Source organism: Thamnophis sirtalis, unplaced genomic scaffold (assembly GCF_051295495.1).
Source record: "Thamnophis sirtalis isolate CommonGarterSnake01/CBP01778 unplaced genomic scaffold, rThaSir2_p1.2 scaffold_14, whole genome shotgun sequence".
NCBI lineage: Eukaryota > Metazoa > Chordata > Lepidosauria > Squamata > Natricidae > Thamnophis > Thamnophis sirtalis.
Window position 1 is genome coordinate 21,947,303 of NW_028261394.1, and position 18,124 is coordinate 21,965,426.

An 18,124-nucleotide genomic window follows, 5' to 3' on the forward strand; every position below is an offset into this window, starting at 1 on the left:
GCTGGTTGTTACCTTTAAAGCCCCACGTGGCTTGGGACCAGGTTATTTGAAAGACCATCTTCTCCTGGTCACATCTACCTGACCCACCAGAGTGAGGAGGCAGAATGCTGTGAGTCCCTTCTCCTAAGGAAGTTCATCTAGTGGACCAAGAAAAAGAGCCTTCTCTGTGGTGGCTCCCTCCCTATGGAACATCATCCCGCAGAGACAAAATGGGCCTCCAGTTTGACGATCTTTTGCAAGGCCCTGAAGGCTTGTTTTTGACTAAGGGTTGTCAAAGATCCTTTGCCAGGAACACCTTGGATAATAGGTGAAGCTCTGCGGAATTGTTTCCTACATCTGGTGGTTTCGGCTGTTGAAAGCAGACACAACAATAAGTGGCTTATGTAATATTAATTCCTGTGCTTTGTTTCTTCCCTTTGTCCATCTTGCTGATGAAGTTCTGATCTTTGGGCTCTGGGCTGCATCGTGTACCAGCTTGTAGCAGGGTTACCACCTTTCCGAGCTGGGTAAGGCAATGTCCTGAATTGTACCAAGTTTCCAGTTTTTAGAAAGGATTTCCCGAATCCTCATACAGTAGGAAGCAAAGGAGAAACAGGGAGGGGTTGGAATTTCTGACTCTGGAAAGAGTGCTGTGTCTTTGCTTAATAATGCTCCCTAGGTAGATTCCTTGCTGTGCTCTGCTCTGATTCCCTTAAGAGACACTGAATGGGAATAAAAAAGGGAACTTTCTCGTGGACCATCTAAAGACACTCTAGCCAGACTCTCTGTAGTTACAGTTGAAGCTACATTGCTCTTTTTCCTGCCAATTTGTTTGAGTTTGACTAATCATTGTTTAAGGCTTGATATCTGCTAACTGATTTGTTGAATGCTACAGTTGTTGGTTTCATACAATTTTAAGAAACAAACTATAGTGTTTGGACCACAATGGTTTTGATATATTAAGCCACAAGGGGCAACTTAATATGGTTTAACTTCTGAAGACAAACATAATTCAGCCATGGCTTAAGCAGAATGTATGGCTCAAGCCTGGCACTCGGCAGCATCGGAGTCCCTTGACCGGATTGCGCCACTACGGCCACTCCGAGGTGGCGGATCCCGGAGGCCTCCTTGGTTCACCGAGGAGCTCTGGGAGAGGAAGCGCCGGAGGAGACGCCTAGAGCACCTATGGAGGTCCGATAAATCCGATTTGAACCGAGCACTCTTAACAACCTGCACCAAAGAATACATCAGGGCACTTAGGGCAGCAAAAAGATCTTATATTGCCACCTTGGTTGCGTCCGCTGAGTCCCGTCCAGCCGCCCTGTTTAGGATAACCCGTTCCCTCCTAAATAGGAGGGATACGGGGGACCCCTTGCAGGGTAGGGCTGAAGACTATGTCCAGTTCTTAGCGGACAAAGTTGCTCGGTTTCGGTCGGATTTGGACTCCACTTCTGCAGATCCAGCCGAGGCACAGGTGGATAATTCGGTAGACCATCGCTGGGTTGAGTTTCAGGATGTTGCCCCAGGGGACGTGGACAAGGCCATGAGAGCTGTGAGTGCCTCCACTTGTGTACTGGACCCGTGCCCCTCCTGGCTGGTTGCCAACAGCGGAGAGGTGACACGGGGCTGGATCCAGGCGGTTATTACCGCCTCTCTTCGGGAGGGGCACTTCCCCGCCGCACTTAAAGCGGCAGTGGTGAGACCCCTCCTGAAGAAACCATCTTTGGATCCAGCTGTCCTTAACAACTACCGTCTAGTCTCCAACCTTCCCTTTGTTGGGAAGGTTGTTGAGAAGGTGGTGGCCTCCCAGCTTCAGCGGTCCTTGGAGGAAACCAGTTACCTAGACCCATTCCAGTCCGGCTTCAGACCTGGTTACAGCACAGAAACCGCTTTGGTCGCATTGACTGATGATCTCTGGAGAGCCAGGGATGGAGGCCACGCCTCCATCTTAGTTCTCCTTGACCTCTCGGCGGCTTTCGATACCATCGACCATGGTATCCTTCTGCGACGACTGCGGGAGGTGGGAGTGGGAGGCACTGTTCTGCAGTGGTTCTCCTCCTACCTCTCGGACAGGTCGCAGTCGGTGTTGGTCGGGGGGCAGAGATCAACCCCTAGGCCCCTAACATATGGGGTGCCGCAGGGGTCGGTCCTGTCCCCCCTACTATTTAACATCTACATGAAACCGCTGGGCGAGATCATTCGGAGGCATGGGATAAGATATCACCAATACGCGGACGATACGCAGCTGTATCTGTCCGCCCCATGCCAACTCAATGAAGCGGTGGACGTGATGAACCGGGGTCTGGAAGCCGTTAGGGACTGGATGAGGGCAAACAAGCTTGTACTCAACCCGGAAAAGACCGAGTGGCTGTTGTGTTTTCCTCCCAATAATTTGGCCAACTCAGGCTGGGGGGTCAAATATTACACCCCTCAGACAGGGTTCGCAACTTGGGAGTCCTTCTGGATCCACAGCTGACCTTTGATTACCACCTGTCAGCTGTGACCAGGGGGGCATTTGCCCAGGTTCGCCTGGTGCGCCAGTTGCGACCCTACGTGAACCGGGAGGCTCTCACAACAGTCACTCGGGCCCTTGTGACCTCTAGGCTGGAATACTGCAATGTGCTCTACATGGGGCTGCCCTTGAAGAGCATCCGGCGACTTCAGCTAGTCCAGAATGCGGCCGCGCGAGTGATTGTGGGTGCACCTCGGTTCGCCCACATAACACCTATCCTCCGCGAGCTGCGCTGGCTACCTGTTGATCTCCGGGTGCGCTTCAAGGTGCTACTTACCACCTACAAAGCCCTTCATGGTAGTGGATCTGGGTACTTGAGAGACCGCCTCCTGCCAATTACCTCCTCGCGACCCATTAGATCGCATAGATTGGGCCTCCTCCGAGTTCCATCTGCCAGTCAGTGTCGACTGGCAACTACGCGGAGGAGAGCCTTTTCATTAGCAGCTCTGACCCTTTGGAACGATCTCCCCGTGGAGATTCGTACCCTCACCACCCTCCAGACCTTCCGCACAGCCCTCAAGACCTGGCTATCCCGTCAGGCCTGGGGTTAAAGATTATAATCCATCCCCGCCCGAATGATGAATGTTGCTTTATTCTTTTAATTATGTATTGTCCTATATGTCATTGTATGTTTCCCCCTTCCTACATGAGTTGTAAGCCGCCCTGAGTCCCCTCAGGGAAAAGGGCGGCCTATAAATAAACTTAACCATACAACCATACAACCAACCAAGCCAATGTCTAGTTAGATGCATTCAATGCAGATTTGTATCAACCTTGGCCTGATCATTGCAGTATAATGTCTCCCCACCTCCCACCCACCCACTTTCCAGCAGAGAGTATTTCCTTGCTGATGAAGAAATTGCCTTCTTGTGTGATAGGATGTGTTTTTTTTTTCCTTTGCTATCTGGGATTTTACATTAATGTGATTTTTTTTTTTTGCAGAAATGAATATCTCATATTTCAAAAGATAATCAAACTGGAATATGAATTCCCAGAGAAGTTCTTTCCCAAGGCAAAAGATCTTGTAGAAAAGCTTCTGGTAAATGAACATTGCTATCCAAAGAAAAAAAGAAATGTAAAACATTTAACTATGTTCTCCAAGTCCCCATCCCCCATTGGTTTGAGTTTATGACCACCAGAGCTTCCTTTCCAGCAAGTCTTTTTTCACACTTTTTAATGCTTTTCACAACTTAAATCAGGGCCATAATTCTCAATCTGTTTTTTTTTCTTTCAAGCCCCTGGGCTGCCTGCCCATCCTTTGCTTTTTTTTTGCAAGCCTGCCCTGAAGCCTGATCTGATGTGGAGGAGCTGTTTAAGAAGTTCACTCAGGGCAAACGAACAAAAATATATACTTTGGACCAGTTGCCCTAATTTAACCTTTTAAATAATCTTTTGGCCTGGATGATTGAATCTCCATTGACATATTACACTGTGGAGCTGCTACTCTCCAGCCAAAGGGACTCCTTGCTTGAGCAAAAGGTCAGGACTGTGGGACTGCCTCTGCTGAGTGATTGGCACATGCCAGCAGTTGGCACTTGCCAGTAAGGCATTAGTGATACCGTTGCATGATATGTGCCAAAAGTGTACTTCTCCTTGCTGATCTGCCTCCCTCCACCTTTGACCGGGGTGTTGCTCCCACTTGCTTCAGGATAGTATGGAAGGTTGGTTCTTTTGTGTCCTAGAAGGAGCAGAGCTGCTTTAAGGACACCTGTAAGAGCAAAGGCCCAGACTGGAGGTAGATGGCAAGACGAACGTCTCCAGCATAATAAAAAGGTGCCCATCAAGCAGAAGCAAGAACTTCTGGGATAGATGACCCAAGTGGATATTAAATCATGAGAATAAGCAGGGCCTGTACTTTGCAGGTTTTTTTTAATTTATTTATTCATTTATTTTTTGTATAGCCATATTAGATCAGTTTCTTACCAAATATAATGAAAGAAGGGAAACGTTGGAGGCAGCACAAGATAGAGGAAACCAGTCTGGCTGGACTGGGGAATCCTCTGGGAAGCGAAAGATACCGTGAAGGGAAGAAACAGCTGTTTCATTGGGTAGACAAAGCAACTGGCCTTTTCCAGAGAAGTTCTGGAGGGCTTAAATATTTACAGGGAAAATACTCTTTTACAGGTGATCCTCAGGTTACAACCACTTATTCAGTAACCATTCAAACTCGCAGTGCTGCTAAGAGAGGGGGACTTACAGCAACTCTTTGGAGTCCCTACAGTCACGTTATGTCCAACATTCCCTACTGGTTTCCCACAAGAGAATTCAATGGGAAAGCTGGCAGGAAATTGGGATTTTTGAAACTTGTTGAATGACTCACAGAGTCCTCACTAAACTGCTGGCACTAATTGATTCAGTCATAAACTCTGATATCACATGACCAACTCACTTAGTGGCAGTAATTCTGGTCCCAAAGGATTCCTTTAAATACAAATACATATTCCATACTTGTCACTCTTGCTGTGCAAGAGCTGTGGTGATGCAGTGCTCAGAATGCAGAACTGCAGGATAATTCTGCTGTTCGGCAGCTAGATTCTCACCAGGCTCAAGGTTGACTCAGCCTTCTATCCTTCCCAGGTCGATAAAATGAGGACCCAGATTGTTGGGGGTAATATGCTGACTCTGTAAACCGCTTAGAGAGGGCTGTAAAGCACTGCAAAGCGGTATATACATTTTAAGCGCTATGGCTACCTCAGACAAAGTCATCTTCCTTATTTTTTATAGTGAGTCATGATTAAATAACCACTGTTAAGGAACAATAGTGAAAGAGGATTCTAAACCATGCTAATAGAAATAGGCTATTGGCTGGCAAGGCCTGTTTAAATGCATTGATCCTCTAGATCAGGGGGTCTCCAACCTTGGCAACTTTAAGCCTGGCAGACTTCAACTCCCCAAATTCCCCAGGCTGGCTGGGGAATTCTGGGAGTTGAAGCCTGCCAGGCTTAAAGTTGCCAAGGTTGGAGACCCCCTGATCTAGATGGTGTTGTCAGTGAAGGAAGCAGTAGAAAAGTATAAAATAAATATCTAGTTATTTTGACCACTAAGGTCGTCTTCAGTGGAAAGTAGAGTATTCTTTGTTATCCTCAGCATCTTTTTTAGATAAACAACCAACATTAAGCAATCTGTAATGGAAACGCCTGTTCAGTGCAGGAATCCACTCAGCCATCCCACGTGGCCATCCAGCCTTTACTTGAATACCTCCTGTTGTGGGTCAGCTGCTTCACTGCTTAGAGAATTCCTTGAGGTACTCAGCTTGGCTCCCTGGTGATCCTTGCCCTGCTCTTGTTTTCAGCAGAGACATGTTCACTCCTCTTGCACATGTCAGCCTTTTAGAAGTCTCTAGATTTCTATGATATCTTTTTTTTTTGCAAGCTAGATATGATTATTGCCTAAATGTGGAACAGTTCCCCCCAGGCCTTGCTTTTCAGTCCCCTTAAATATCCCAGCACATTCCTCTGCTAATTCTCAGGATATGAAGAACAAAGGAGCAGCCTAGCAAGGACACCACACAATCCGTGACCAGTGATTTCAATTGCTTTGTAGTCAGCGCTTTACAAATCTTTCAAATTTATGCTTCACCCCATGCGGAAGAAGAGATGAATGAGTCTCATGATCAAGTCCAGTGTGAAATTGACAGAACATCCAAGCGTGACTGAAATGTAAAAGTTGCAACTATAACTTATGAAATTAAAATGAGGCAAAAGAACATTTTCTCTTTTTTAAAATACAAAAGCTTTAAAGAGCACATAAAACATAAAAAGTAAGATAGAATGAAGAAAACAAAGAGATAGAAAAGAAAAGACAAAAGTGCAGGGGAAAAAACACAGGAAGCTTCTGGTTTCCTTTGGAGCAAATACAAGTATACAATACAAGAAGGTTATCTCTTATGATTTCAATAAAAAGGTCACTTTTTTCTATCTAATTTTTTTTACCTATACCACAAGTCTTTGCAAAAAGTCTGTAAGTAGTTTCCAGTCAGCCATAAATGTATTTTTTTCTTAAATTAAAGAGGTTAATATCTTCACCAACCATTCCTACATTGGGGATGGATATTGAACCTTTACATTTTTCAGCATAGAAGAGTCTCACTGAAGTTGTCATCTACAAAGACAAAGTCCCTTCAAAAGAAGTTGCTGGATTTAATTACGCCAGAATATGCAAAACAGTTGTAACATTGTCCCTTAGTTGTCTTTTAGGTGAAAACCCACACTGGTCCTTATGAATAGATTCTGCACAATTATTTTCACTCCTATCAGCTAGGATTGTTTTGAACAACTGTAGTCGTCATTCAGTAATGATATTGGTTTGTAATTCCTAAAGCTGAGCTTGATCTTTTTAGGTATTACTGATATATTAATTTCCAGGTCTCTGGCATCTTTCCTCTCTGTAAAATAGGATTCATCGAGCTTTGTTAAAAGTTATAAAAGTTCATCCTCAAAACTTGTAATACAAACTCAGTAGTCCAGTGTTTCTTAATGTCAGCAACTTTAAGTGGTGTAGACTTCAGCTCCCAGAATTCCCCAGATAGCCAATGGCAACAACAATCAATCAGATAAATAAGCTTCCTTTCCATTCAGCCACAAAATTGTTTATAAAATAGTGAATGAGTTAGTTCTAAGGATGGAGCTCAGTAATCGCTAGACTGATGCTGAAACGTTTACATGAACTCTGGTTGGATTGTTCAACCAGTTGCAAATCAATTGGACTACACTGTGCTGTAACTCATGTTTGTTTATCTTCTCCATAAGAGTATCATGAAAGGCCTTGACAAATATTTTACAGAGATGGCTTTATGCCCCATCACCTATGGATTGGACTACAGCAGTGTGCTCTACAAAGAAGGGTCTTCCTTGAAGGGTCTTGAATGCAGTGGCATAGGCAGTGATGGGCGTGACTTAGTTCTTACTGCTCTACAAGCTGTGTTATAATTCCTCCAACTCCAGGTCATTTTGCTGCTGTCATGAGATCCAAATCAGAGGTAGCATGGAGTTGCTCTGTGAGTTGAGCCCTCAGTAATGTGCATGTGGTCTGTGGGTGTTATGGTGTCCAGGAATTTCCAAGCTGCCTCCAATGCCAGGCCCAAAGGAAGACGACGTCCCCCAGTACCATAAATCTGGGGAATTACTGCCACTCCAGCCACAGTATCAAACAGCTCAGCCAGGGAGTGTGTTGTGTATCAAGGAGACATTTGCTTTTGTTGACTCTTGTGTCAATGAAAGTTCCTTCTGTTGTCATGGAGGATTTCCTGACAGTTAGAACAATTCATCAGCGGGACAGCTTGCCTTCAGAATTTGTGAGTGCTGGCTCAGGAATTCTGGGAATTGAAGTCTACAAGTCATAAAAGGGCCATAGTTCCCCACCTCTGCTCTAGGGTCTCCTGCTTGAGCAGCAGGTTGAGTTGGAAGATCTCCCAAGATGCAGTTAAGTAATAGAACTATCTCAGGTGTTGCCAAAACTTTTCCTGGTTCATCTATTCTTTCTTGCCACCTGTCTAAGAAGTTGTTACTCCTGCTGGGGTGTCTTTTTGGGGTCTTCCTCCTCCACTGCTCTGGTAACATTTGGTGCTGTGTCTTCCGAGGTCTTTTGCTGGCCTTCCCAGGGAGCTTTCTGCTCTCTCCAATGAACACTGGAGGCGAAAAGCCAGCGCCTGATCCTTTCAGCTTCTCCTCTAACAAGGAGAGGAACTTAAAATTACAAGAGGTCTAATTAGCATATTCTTCAGGATAAAAAATGAATATAACATAAACCAGGGACATTGTTACCATATTTGAATAGAGACTGAGATCAGTTTGTTTCTCCCCTGCAAAACCCGTCTCTTCCTCTTTGTTCTCCATGGTTAGCAAACTCACAACCAACATTCTTTTAACTTTTTTCAAAGAATGGCTTGTTTTAAATATAACCGTCATTTAATTCTAAATATAAAATATTTTATTCAACTATTTTATGAATAATGCATCCCAGTCAAATTTTCCCAGTGACTGAGTTTATAATAACAAGCTATAAAAATGTGTTAAATTGTTACAATTGTCTTAGCTGCTGTTACTGAAGTATCAAGAGCCCGAGCAGCCTCTTTTCTATGCTAAGACTCTTCACTCTTGCTGCACTCCAGGGGGGCTCAGCTGGTAATTTAGGTTGTTCTTTTGATCCTCTCTAGAAAGAGTTAAGATCAAATTTCAAGTCTCCCTCTGTGTGTTTTTGGGAGGGATCCTTCCCAAATAAACTGTCATCGGAAGCTGAGCAGTTTCAGGGGAAAAGTAACTTTCATTTCTTAATCAGGTTCTTGATGCTACCAAACGGTTAGGATGTGAAGAAATGGGGGGCTACGGACCTCTGAGAGCCCACCCCTTCTTTGATTTCATCACCTGGGAAAATCTGCATCATCAAACCCCACCCAAACTCACAGCCTACTTGCCCGCCATGTCGGAAGACGATGAGGATTGCTATGGGAATGTAAGTGCCAAAGGGTGACAGGAAGGTGACTCAGATTCCAAGAAACCTTGATTCCCTCCATTGAGTAGTGCGCCTAGATCAGCTTTGGGGTATAGCCTTCATGTTCACCCTATCATCCCCATCAGGGAAGGGTGTTCTTTGTGCCTCTTGGAGCATTAACTTCACTCCGTCTATCCTTGAATCCCTGAAGAGAGTCAGATGTAGGGAAAAATACGCTTTGGGTATAAAAGAAATCCATCACTTGGACATTTCTGGGTGGGATTATACTGTGGCTGAGCTGAATCCTGAACCGTTGTGCTGGGTCTGAGCCTCAGGGGTGGCCAAATCGAGAGGGGCCAGCAGGACCAAGCTGGTGCCTCTTTCCAGGACTGCTGAATCCTGCCCTGATAATTAGTTCTCTGGTGTTGAGCCATGTCTTTGGGGAGTAGTTCTCCCCTCCCCCCCATGTATAAGTCTGCCCATGCCTCGCTGCGTTGCACGGCACATATGACATTACTCTGTATGAATATACAATGCAGCACAGTAAGACAAGTGCTAATGACTGGTTGACCGCAAGGACTGCAAATCCTTCCTTTCCATCAGTTAGAACTGAAAAAGCTGCTCAGAGGAGAAGCAAAACCTCTAAACGAGAAATCAAGAAACTCCAGTTGCCTTAAAAAAAAAGGCACCTTTGGGATGAAGGCAGAAAGCCCTGTCATATCATCTGTCTCAACACCTCCGTCTTCAGGGCCAAGTGCTAAATGGCGCTTGCTTTTATTTTGTAGTATGACAACCTCCTGAGTCAGTTTGGCTGCATGCAAGTTTCCACCTCCACCTCTTCTCAGTCACTGTCTTCCCCAGAAATGGGTCCCTTGCAGACTTCTGGAAACAACATAGAGCAATACATCCATGACCTGGACAGCAATTCCTTTGAGCTGGACCTCCAGTTCTCTGAAGAGGAGAAAAGGTTGCTGTTGGCAAAACAGACTGGTGGGAATCCTTGGTAAGTCTCGAGAGCTCTTAGCTGAGTTTTCTATGGAGTTTAAAAATTTTTAATCTGTGTACTTTTAATATTTTAATATATTTTAATTATTTTCCTATTTGATTTATAACCTGTAAGCTACCCAGAGTCACCTTATAGAAGAGATAGGTGGCATAAAAATGATTAATAAATAAAATATTGCCCCATAGAACTTCTTACTCTCTTGAACATAGAGGAGGGTCTTAGAGGAGTAAAGAGTGGGGATGAGCTTAAAAATAAACCACAAAGAACTTAAGATCAAACCAGAAGGAGATGAGAAGGTGAATGTGACTAACATTAAATGAAGTAGAGTAATTGTTCAGATAGAAGGGAGAAGGGCTTGCTTCTACATGGCAGCATGGAAGAGATTTTCTTGTAACACTAAGAATTTTCTCTAGCTGACAAAACTTAGGTTGAGAACATCGGCTGCTATTCTTGCAGTGCAGAGAGAAGAGAACACTTTCTTAGGAGTTGTCTAAAATCACTAAACAACATTACATAAAACTCTAGCAAGCAGAAGAAACTTCCTCTGGAACTTGTAGCCATCCAGAAGATTAGAAGTGGTGGTCTCCTGACCATGTACAGAGGGCCTCAAGTTCCCCATTCCTTCTTTAAAGTGCTGCAAGCTTTCAGAACGGAGAAGCTGGTGGAAACATAACAGCAGATTTGAAGCTTCGGTTATCAGAAGTTATTGTAAAAAAACTACCAAAGACTTATTCTTGAAGTCATACATTCCTACTTGATTATGAGGATGGAGATTCTCAGATTTGTAAGAGGTAGATTCAGAAAATTTAATTAATTAAACTAAGAATCCAGTCAATTTATGACTCAAAATGTTGGATCTTTATTAATGTTGTTAGGGCTGTTTTTTCTTGGCCCATGAGAATCGATTTAAAAGGGTGATGTTCCCCTTCTGGTTCTCAGGGGTTGTGCTGTCTCATGTTGCAAATTGGGGTGGCTCAAAGATAGGATGATGGAATAATGTGCTGTGTTTTTTTCTCTTTAGGCACCAATTTGTAGAAAACAATTTAATACTGAAAATGGGGCCCGTAGACAAGAGAAAGGTAAGTTGCTTGGTCCTGTTGCTTCTGGGAACACAGCACCGGAATCCAGATGCCTCTGAATATTCAATCCAGGGAGACAGAGCGTGGGGACACCTTCCAGTTCCTTTGCCACATGGGTGCCATGAAAGAGAAAGGCCTCAGGGAGGGGCACTAAGCAAGGGTCACCCTGGGTGTGGTGTAATCCTGGAAATGGGGATGCATTGAGTTGTGATGGCCATAGAACTCAAGGCAGGTAAATTGCTTGCCTGCTGGAAGATAGTTCTAGAAGTCTTGGGCCAGAGTTAGCCATTGTAGCCAACCTCTGCAGCAGTGATGGGAGGCAGCTCTGGAACCCCCAGGTCTTTTATGTGGAGCAATCCAGAACCAAATCGGCAGGTCACTTGTTCTGGAAATTGTGCTCTGAATGCTTGCATTGTAACGACAGCCCAAGGACGTCTTTGCTTTGGCTGCTTCTGATAGTCTTCTGAGTGGTAGACGAGCAAGTCTTTGAAAAATGCCTCTGCTGCATTTGGGAGGCAAAGAAAACAATCCCCCAAAAGCTGCCTTAGCTGCATATTCAGAGTCTTGGGTTGATCTCTTAAGAGGTAAATTGTTTAGGAAGAGGCATTGGTGAATGACTACAGGTACTGTAACCAAAGCGGATTACTAGCCACATAAATGGTGTTTTGGTTGCACTTAAGTTCTTGGGTATATGTAATAATAAATGAACCATAATACATGGCAGTACCTGGAGACACCAAAGCAGAACAGAAAGAAATGGGGGAGGGGTGTCACAAAATTCAAAGAGCTGCAAATAGGAGAACAGCAGCTATGGCAAAAGAAAGCAAAGATAGTACCAATAATAACAGGCGCCAAAACAACTGGAGCACCACTTGAACCTCATCAGCAGTGACAAAATCCTCATCAATTATTTGCACAAGGCAGCTTTCCTTGGAACAGCTTAAATCCTACGATGAAACACCATCAAACAACAGCAACCAGTTATCCCAGTTCTTGGGAAGGGTTTGATAGGTGAATGAAAGTGATTAAAATTCAGCCTAAACATCTGGCTGACTGTGTGGTCAGTGTGATCATCATCATCAATTGGACACATAGCCTCCAAATCCAAGAGAATCAAGGAAGCTTATAATAATGAAAATGGCATTTCAGAGGGTAGGGAGCAGCAGCAGAGGAAGCACAGCCCAAATACTGGCATTTTAACTGGAAGGGAACCAGAGCATGACAGCTGCTGATATCCTGGGTGATGGATGGCTTACACGAAGAGGGGCAGCAGGAGCATCTCTGTTAGGGGAACCTATCCATTGATTACTATCCATGCCTGGCCAAAGGTGTGGGTGCATAGTAGGGTTCTCCTAACCATAACTCAGAGGTCGGATGAAACAATAAAGGCTAGCCCTTGTGACAAAAAATGTCCCCATTCCTGACTCAGAACATTTTTTTAGGGTTGTGTGCAGCTTTGGATTCAATTGCCATTTTTCTTATTTTATTTCTTCTCATTTGCCACGGTTTATATGCTGTTTTCCAGGGCGCTGCTCAGAGAGTCCAAGCCAGGGTTAAATACATAAATACAGCCAAACTGCCCAGAGCTGAATTGAAACTTTAAGCCACACCTCTGGTGCTGATTATCCCCAGATTTTCAATTTAGCTAGCCCGGCTTAGACGCGCTTTAAGTTTCTCTTTATTTAGTTTATTAGCTTGGACTCTCTTGAGCATTCACTGTGAGTATTTTCAGTTTAGGGGTGATCAGGCTGAGTGAGTGTAATTAGATTTCTTTAATTTGTTTCTAACTCGTTCTCCGGTGTCCTGCTTAACTCCCAGGCACCTTAACTCCCAGGCACCGCAGGGAACGCAGGCACTGCTGGGGCAGTTAAGACCCTAGCTGGGGAGGGGGAAAGCCTCGCTGAGGCTCCTGCCGTCTGCATCCGTGCCTTTGGTGGCCGGTGTGCAGGTGCGGTGCCTCAGAGCTCCGGATGGTTTGGTGGCTACTTTAAAGTAATTAGCGTTCCGGTTGCCATTTTGGGAGCTATTTGCAGTTTGGGTTTCTGATTGCAACCTCGTGGCAGCTGCCTGCAGCCTAATTCACAGCAGGTGCCGAGGAGCCACTCTGTCAGGCCTGGCTGGCAATTAGGTGTATCCTTTTCACCTGAGCAGCAAGGATTGGGGCCACTGGTCACAAGCCTCATTCCTGAAGCACTGGGAGCTGTTAATGCTCGTGCTTTATTCCACCTGCTGGATATTGCTGCTGCGACACCCCCCCCACCCCCCCACGTCTCTCCAGCGTGTCTGTTGGTTTGCAGGGCTTTGCAAGGTGGTGAGCGGAGGTAGCCCCTGATTATATTTGGCCCACAGTTTAATAATGGCTGAGCAGGCTCCCGAGGATTCCACCCAGGCAGGGGGTTCCTCCAGGGTTTTCTCCAGGCAGGCTGGCGTGGCTGCCAGGGAGGCCATCAGGGGCTCCAAACCATACTCCAGGCCAGCCCCTAAGCAGGGATCAGGGCCAGATAAGGATGCATTGCGTCGCTAAAAGGCCCTTGAAAAGCAATTCTCCAAGGCCCAGCACCAAACGCAGTCCTCCCAATCGGTGTCTCCTGAGGAGCCCGCCATGGAGGTTCCTCCAGCCCAGCCAAGGCCTGTTTCAGACAGTGAGAATGAAGGCCGGGAGCTTTCCTCACAGCTTCTATGTCTAGGGCAGTATCTCCAGGGGCCTCTATGGTGGCTCAAGCTGATCTTTTCGCTTACCCTTCGGATCTTGAAGAAAGCCCTGCCCTGGGCCCCTTGGCCCCTCAGCTTCCATCTTCAAGGCCTAAACCCAGGGCGAGGCCCATGGAGGATCTTGGGCCTGACCTTTCAGTGGAAATGCAGGAAGTTTTCAACAGGGTCATTTCCCAGGGCATCGAAGCGGGCATATTGCACAAGGGCAAACACACCTGCAAAACTAAGCACCTAGAACCCCAGCCGGTTCCCAAGGTGGCTTCTCCTCCACGTCCCTTGCATTCCCCCCACTCCTCTTCAAGTTCTGAGGCTTCGGACTGGGAGGAAGGGGATGACATTCCGCCTGTTCAGGAGGCTGAATTCTCTGGGGAGGAAGGTGCAGCAGTTCAAAAGCCCTCTTCTTCGGGACTATTTAACATTGCAAATTTCATAACCATTTTGGACAAGGCCAAGCTGGCCACCCATATGGGGTCCACTGCACCTGTTCAAGCTCCTGCTGAACTGGATGATTTTTCTGGGGATTTGTTTGAGGAGCCGGTCTCGGTTCAGGAGATCATTCCTATTCCCAAGATGTTTCTTAATTTGGTTCAGAAACAATGGGCTCAGCCTGCTACCATGGCTACCCCCTCTAGTAATGATAAGAGGCTGTATACTGTGGATGCCAGCCTCGAGGATTTACTTAAGCTACCACCTATCAATCCTCCGGTTGTGGCCCTCACCTCAACATCTGTGCTTCCGCCTGATCTGTTGGAGGGCCTTAAAGCTGAGGATAAGAAATTGGAGAATGTTTGTCATAAGACGCATCTGGTGGCCACATGGGCAATTAAAACGTCTGCCTCGGCTTCCTTTCTTTCCAGGGCAGCTCTCCTTTGGTTGAGGAAGCTGATGGCGAGGGTTCCAGTTAAGGATACCAAGTTGAGGCAGGAGATTAACAAAATCATGGCTGCCACCGAGTACACTGCCAATGCCACCCTCAGTGCGGCTAAGTTCATTTCTCGGGCCCTGGCTTCGAATGTTACCACCAGGCATCTCTTGTGGCTGAGGCATTGGAACGTTGATATGTGCTCCAAGTGGAAGTTGGTGTCTGCCCCTTTCAAAGGGGTCAAGCTTTTCGGGGAGGTCTTAGACCCTGTCCTAGTGGAAAATAAGGACAAAAAGAAGGTGATGCCATCGGTTTCTAAGAAATCCGATAAGAAGGGCTTTTATTCCTATAGAAAGCAGTCCTTTCGGAACTCGGAACCTTCTTTGAGTTCTGCGCAGTCGCATCGCCAGTTCCACCATTAGATGGACAGGTCCCAGGACCACCAGTCCTTTCGGGACAGGGGTCGCCAGCCGTATTACTCCAGACGCCCCTTTCGGGGGAGATCTGGCTCCCGTCCCTTCAGGAAGTATAAGTGGCTGTCGGGAGTCAGCTCCAATAGGAGGGCGGCTCCAATTGTTTCACGCCCAGTGGGAGCAGGTCACATCGGACCGGTGGGTATTGCAAACGATCCAGCTGGGTCTCACCCTAGAATTTCTCTCACTTCCCGTCATTTCATCAGGTGCCCCGTCCCCTCGTGCTCAGTCAAAAGATCCCTCATGGAACAGGAAATAAGACATCTCAGGGAGATCAGGGCCATAGAGCCGATACCTCCAGGTCAGGAGGGGACAGGGTTCTATTCCATCCTGTTTCTGGTTCCCAAAAACTCCGGAGGGTGGAGGGGGATCCTAGATTTAAAGAGGCTAAATTATCATGTCACCTATCAGAGGTTTAAGATGCAGTCCCTCCAGTCAATCCTGGGCTGCATCAGGCAGGGAGACATTTTCACCTCCATGGACCTGAAAGAGGCCTACCTCCACATACCCATCCGCAAAGCTCACCGCAGATACCTGAGGTTCACCTACGCCGGTCAACACTACCAGTACCAGGCCATGCCGTTCAGCCTGTCATCAGCCCCAAGGACATTCACCAAGGTCCTCGCAGCAGTGGCAGCGTTCCTCAGGTCGCGACCAGTAAGACTGCACTGCTATTTAGATGATGTGCTCATCCAGTCGTCATCCCCCCAGCAGGCGGTCGAGGATCTGCAGTACACTATGCAGGTTCTCCAGGGTCATGGCTTCTCCATCAACTTGGAAAAGAGCCATCTTCACCCAACGACCAGACTTCAGCATCTGGGGGCCGTCATCGACACCGTCACCTGCCAGGTCTTCCTGTCGCCAGAGAGGATGGAGAGCCTCAGGGAGATGGCCATGCAGGTTCGGCGGTCTCCTCGTGCCAAGGTAGTTCTGCTGTCACAGCTCCTGGACAAGATGATATCATGCCTGTCCATCATTCCGTGGTCACGTATTCACTCTCGTCCCCTCCAGTGGCTCCTGCTGCCCTATCAAAGGGCCAACGAGAGCAGCTCATCGCGGCTCATTCCCGTCTCTGCGAAGATGTGTCGCTCCCTCAGTTGGTGGTTGTCTCCGGCCCTGAAGAAGGGGTCTCCGTTCAAGGAGTTGACCCGGCTCACCGTCACGACGGATGCCAGTCTGTACAGTTGGGGGGCTCACTTCCGCAACCAGATTGCTCAGGGCAGGTGGTCCTCGGCTGAGGCAGGGCACAGCATCAACTGGTTGGAGCTGAGGGCGGTCTGGTTGGCCCTGCTTCGGTTTCAGATGGGCATTCGGGGTCATCATGTGAGGATACTCATGGACAACGTCACGACGAAGGCGCACATCAATCGCCAGGGGGGCACGTGATCTAGGTCCCTGCTGTCGGAAGCCAACGACCTAGGTCGGTGGGCGGAGCTCCATCTGCTGTCCATTCAGGCGGAGCACATCTCCGGCACGGTGAACACCCAGGCGCACTGGCTGAGCAGGGCGACTGTCGATCACTCAGAGTGGTGCCTGTCCCCGCAGCTGTTCCAGCGCATAGTTCAGAGGTTCAGTTGCCCCCAGGTGGATCTGTTCACTACAGCGGCCAACTCTCATCTTACCAGGTTCTTCTCCAGGTTTCACGATCCAAGGGCCGAGGGGGTAAACGCTCTTCACTGCCCTTGGCAGAAAGGTCTGCTCTACGCCTTTCCCCCTTTGCCTCTTCTTCCCAGAGTCATCAGGGAGATCCTGGCGGAGGCAGCGGAGATCCTTCTGGTGGCCCCCTTTTGGCCCAGGAGGACCTGGTTTGCCGATCTGGTGAGTCTGTCCGTCTGAGACCCGTGGTGGATTCCTCCACACGAGATTTCTCTCTGCCAGGGGGCCCTTCTTCATCCAGAGCCCCAGTGGCTGCAACTAGCCATTTGGCACTTGAGAGGGATCCCTTAAGCAAGGACAACCTTTCCACCAAGGTGATCCGCACCATTCAGGCGTCACGTCGTCCTTCCACGACTCGGATTTACAACGCCACCTGGAGGTCCTTTGTTACCTGGTGTTCTTCCAGAGGTGCTTCAGCTTCTTCAGCTTCGATTCCTGTCATTCTGGACTTTCTGCAAGATGGCGTTGATAAGGGGTTGGCGCCTAACACCCTTCATCGTCAAGTCACCGCGCTCTCCACCATCCTGGCCCCTGAGGGACAGCCTTCTCTTGGCCGTCACCCCACCATTCGCAGCTTTCTCAGGGGGGCGACTAACCTGAGTCCCCTGATGGTTCACAGATACCCGACTTGGGACCTTAATGTGGTTTTACGGGCTCTGGTTGAGCCACCGTTCGAGCCTCTCCTTTCGGCCAGCTTCAAACAACTCACCTTTAAGACCGTGTTTCTCATTGCCATCACCTCAGCTAGATGTATCTCTGAGCTGGCTGCCTTGTCTGTCCGGGCGGACTTGTGCTTGTTTCACCAGGACAGGGTAGTCCTTCGGCTGGACCCTTCTTTCGTGCCTAAAATTAATTCCTGGTTCCACCGGGCCCAGGAGGTCATCCTTCCTGACTTCGGTCCGCACCTGAGGCATCCTCGTGAGGAGCGCTGGCACAAGCTGGATGTTCGCAGGGTGCTACGCCGTTACATCAAGCGTACGGCCAGTTTTCGCCGTTCGGAGTCGTTATTTGTTTCCTTTCAGCCGTCGTCTCAGGGCAGGAAGGTTTCCTCATCTACGATTGGCGGATGGCTTAGGGCCTGCATCGCTCTCGCTCATGTTCTTCAGTCTCGACCGGTACCCAATCGTATCACGGCGCATTCGACCAGGAGTGCTGCCACCACTGCGGCCTGGGCGACGCGGGCTCCTATTGAGGAGATTTGCAGAGCGGCCACATGGACTTCCTTATCTCCGTTTGTGCGGAATTACAAGTTAGACAAGTTTGCTTCAGCGGAAGGGGCCTTTGGGAGGCGTGTGCTGCAGCGTATTCATTCTATCGGAGAGACCCTGACTGCTTCTGCTTCCCGCCCTAGTGACATTTAGTTTGGGTATGTCCCTTGCTTGGACTCTCCTGAGCAGTGCCCTGGAAAAGGACCAT

At 47.7% G+C, this 18,124-nt stretch overlaps 1 protein-coding gene across 2 annotated transcripts in view; it reads left to right on the forward strand.

Annotated features, from left to right (window-relative positions):
• The window catches only part of PDPK1 (3-phosphoinositide dependent protein kinase 1), a 60,631-nt gene that overhangs the window by 38,168 nt on the left and 4,339 nt on the right, over positions 1-18,124 (forward strand). For both annotated transcript variants that reach the window (XM_087728988.1, XM_087728989.1), the window contains exons 8-12: positions 438-506; positions 3,434-3,530; positions 8,768-8,941; positions 9,706-9,923; positions 10,948-11,005. In XM_087728988.1, the coding sequence (XP_087585114.1) occupies positions 438-506; positions 3,434-3,530; positions 8,768-8,941; positions 9,706-9,923; positions 10,948-11,005 (616 nt within the window). The remainder of the gene's footprint in view (positions 1-437; positions 507-3,433; positions 3,531-8,767; positions 8,942-9,705; positions 9,924-10,947; positions 11,006-18,124) is intronic.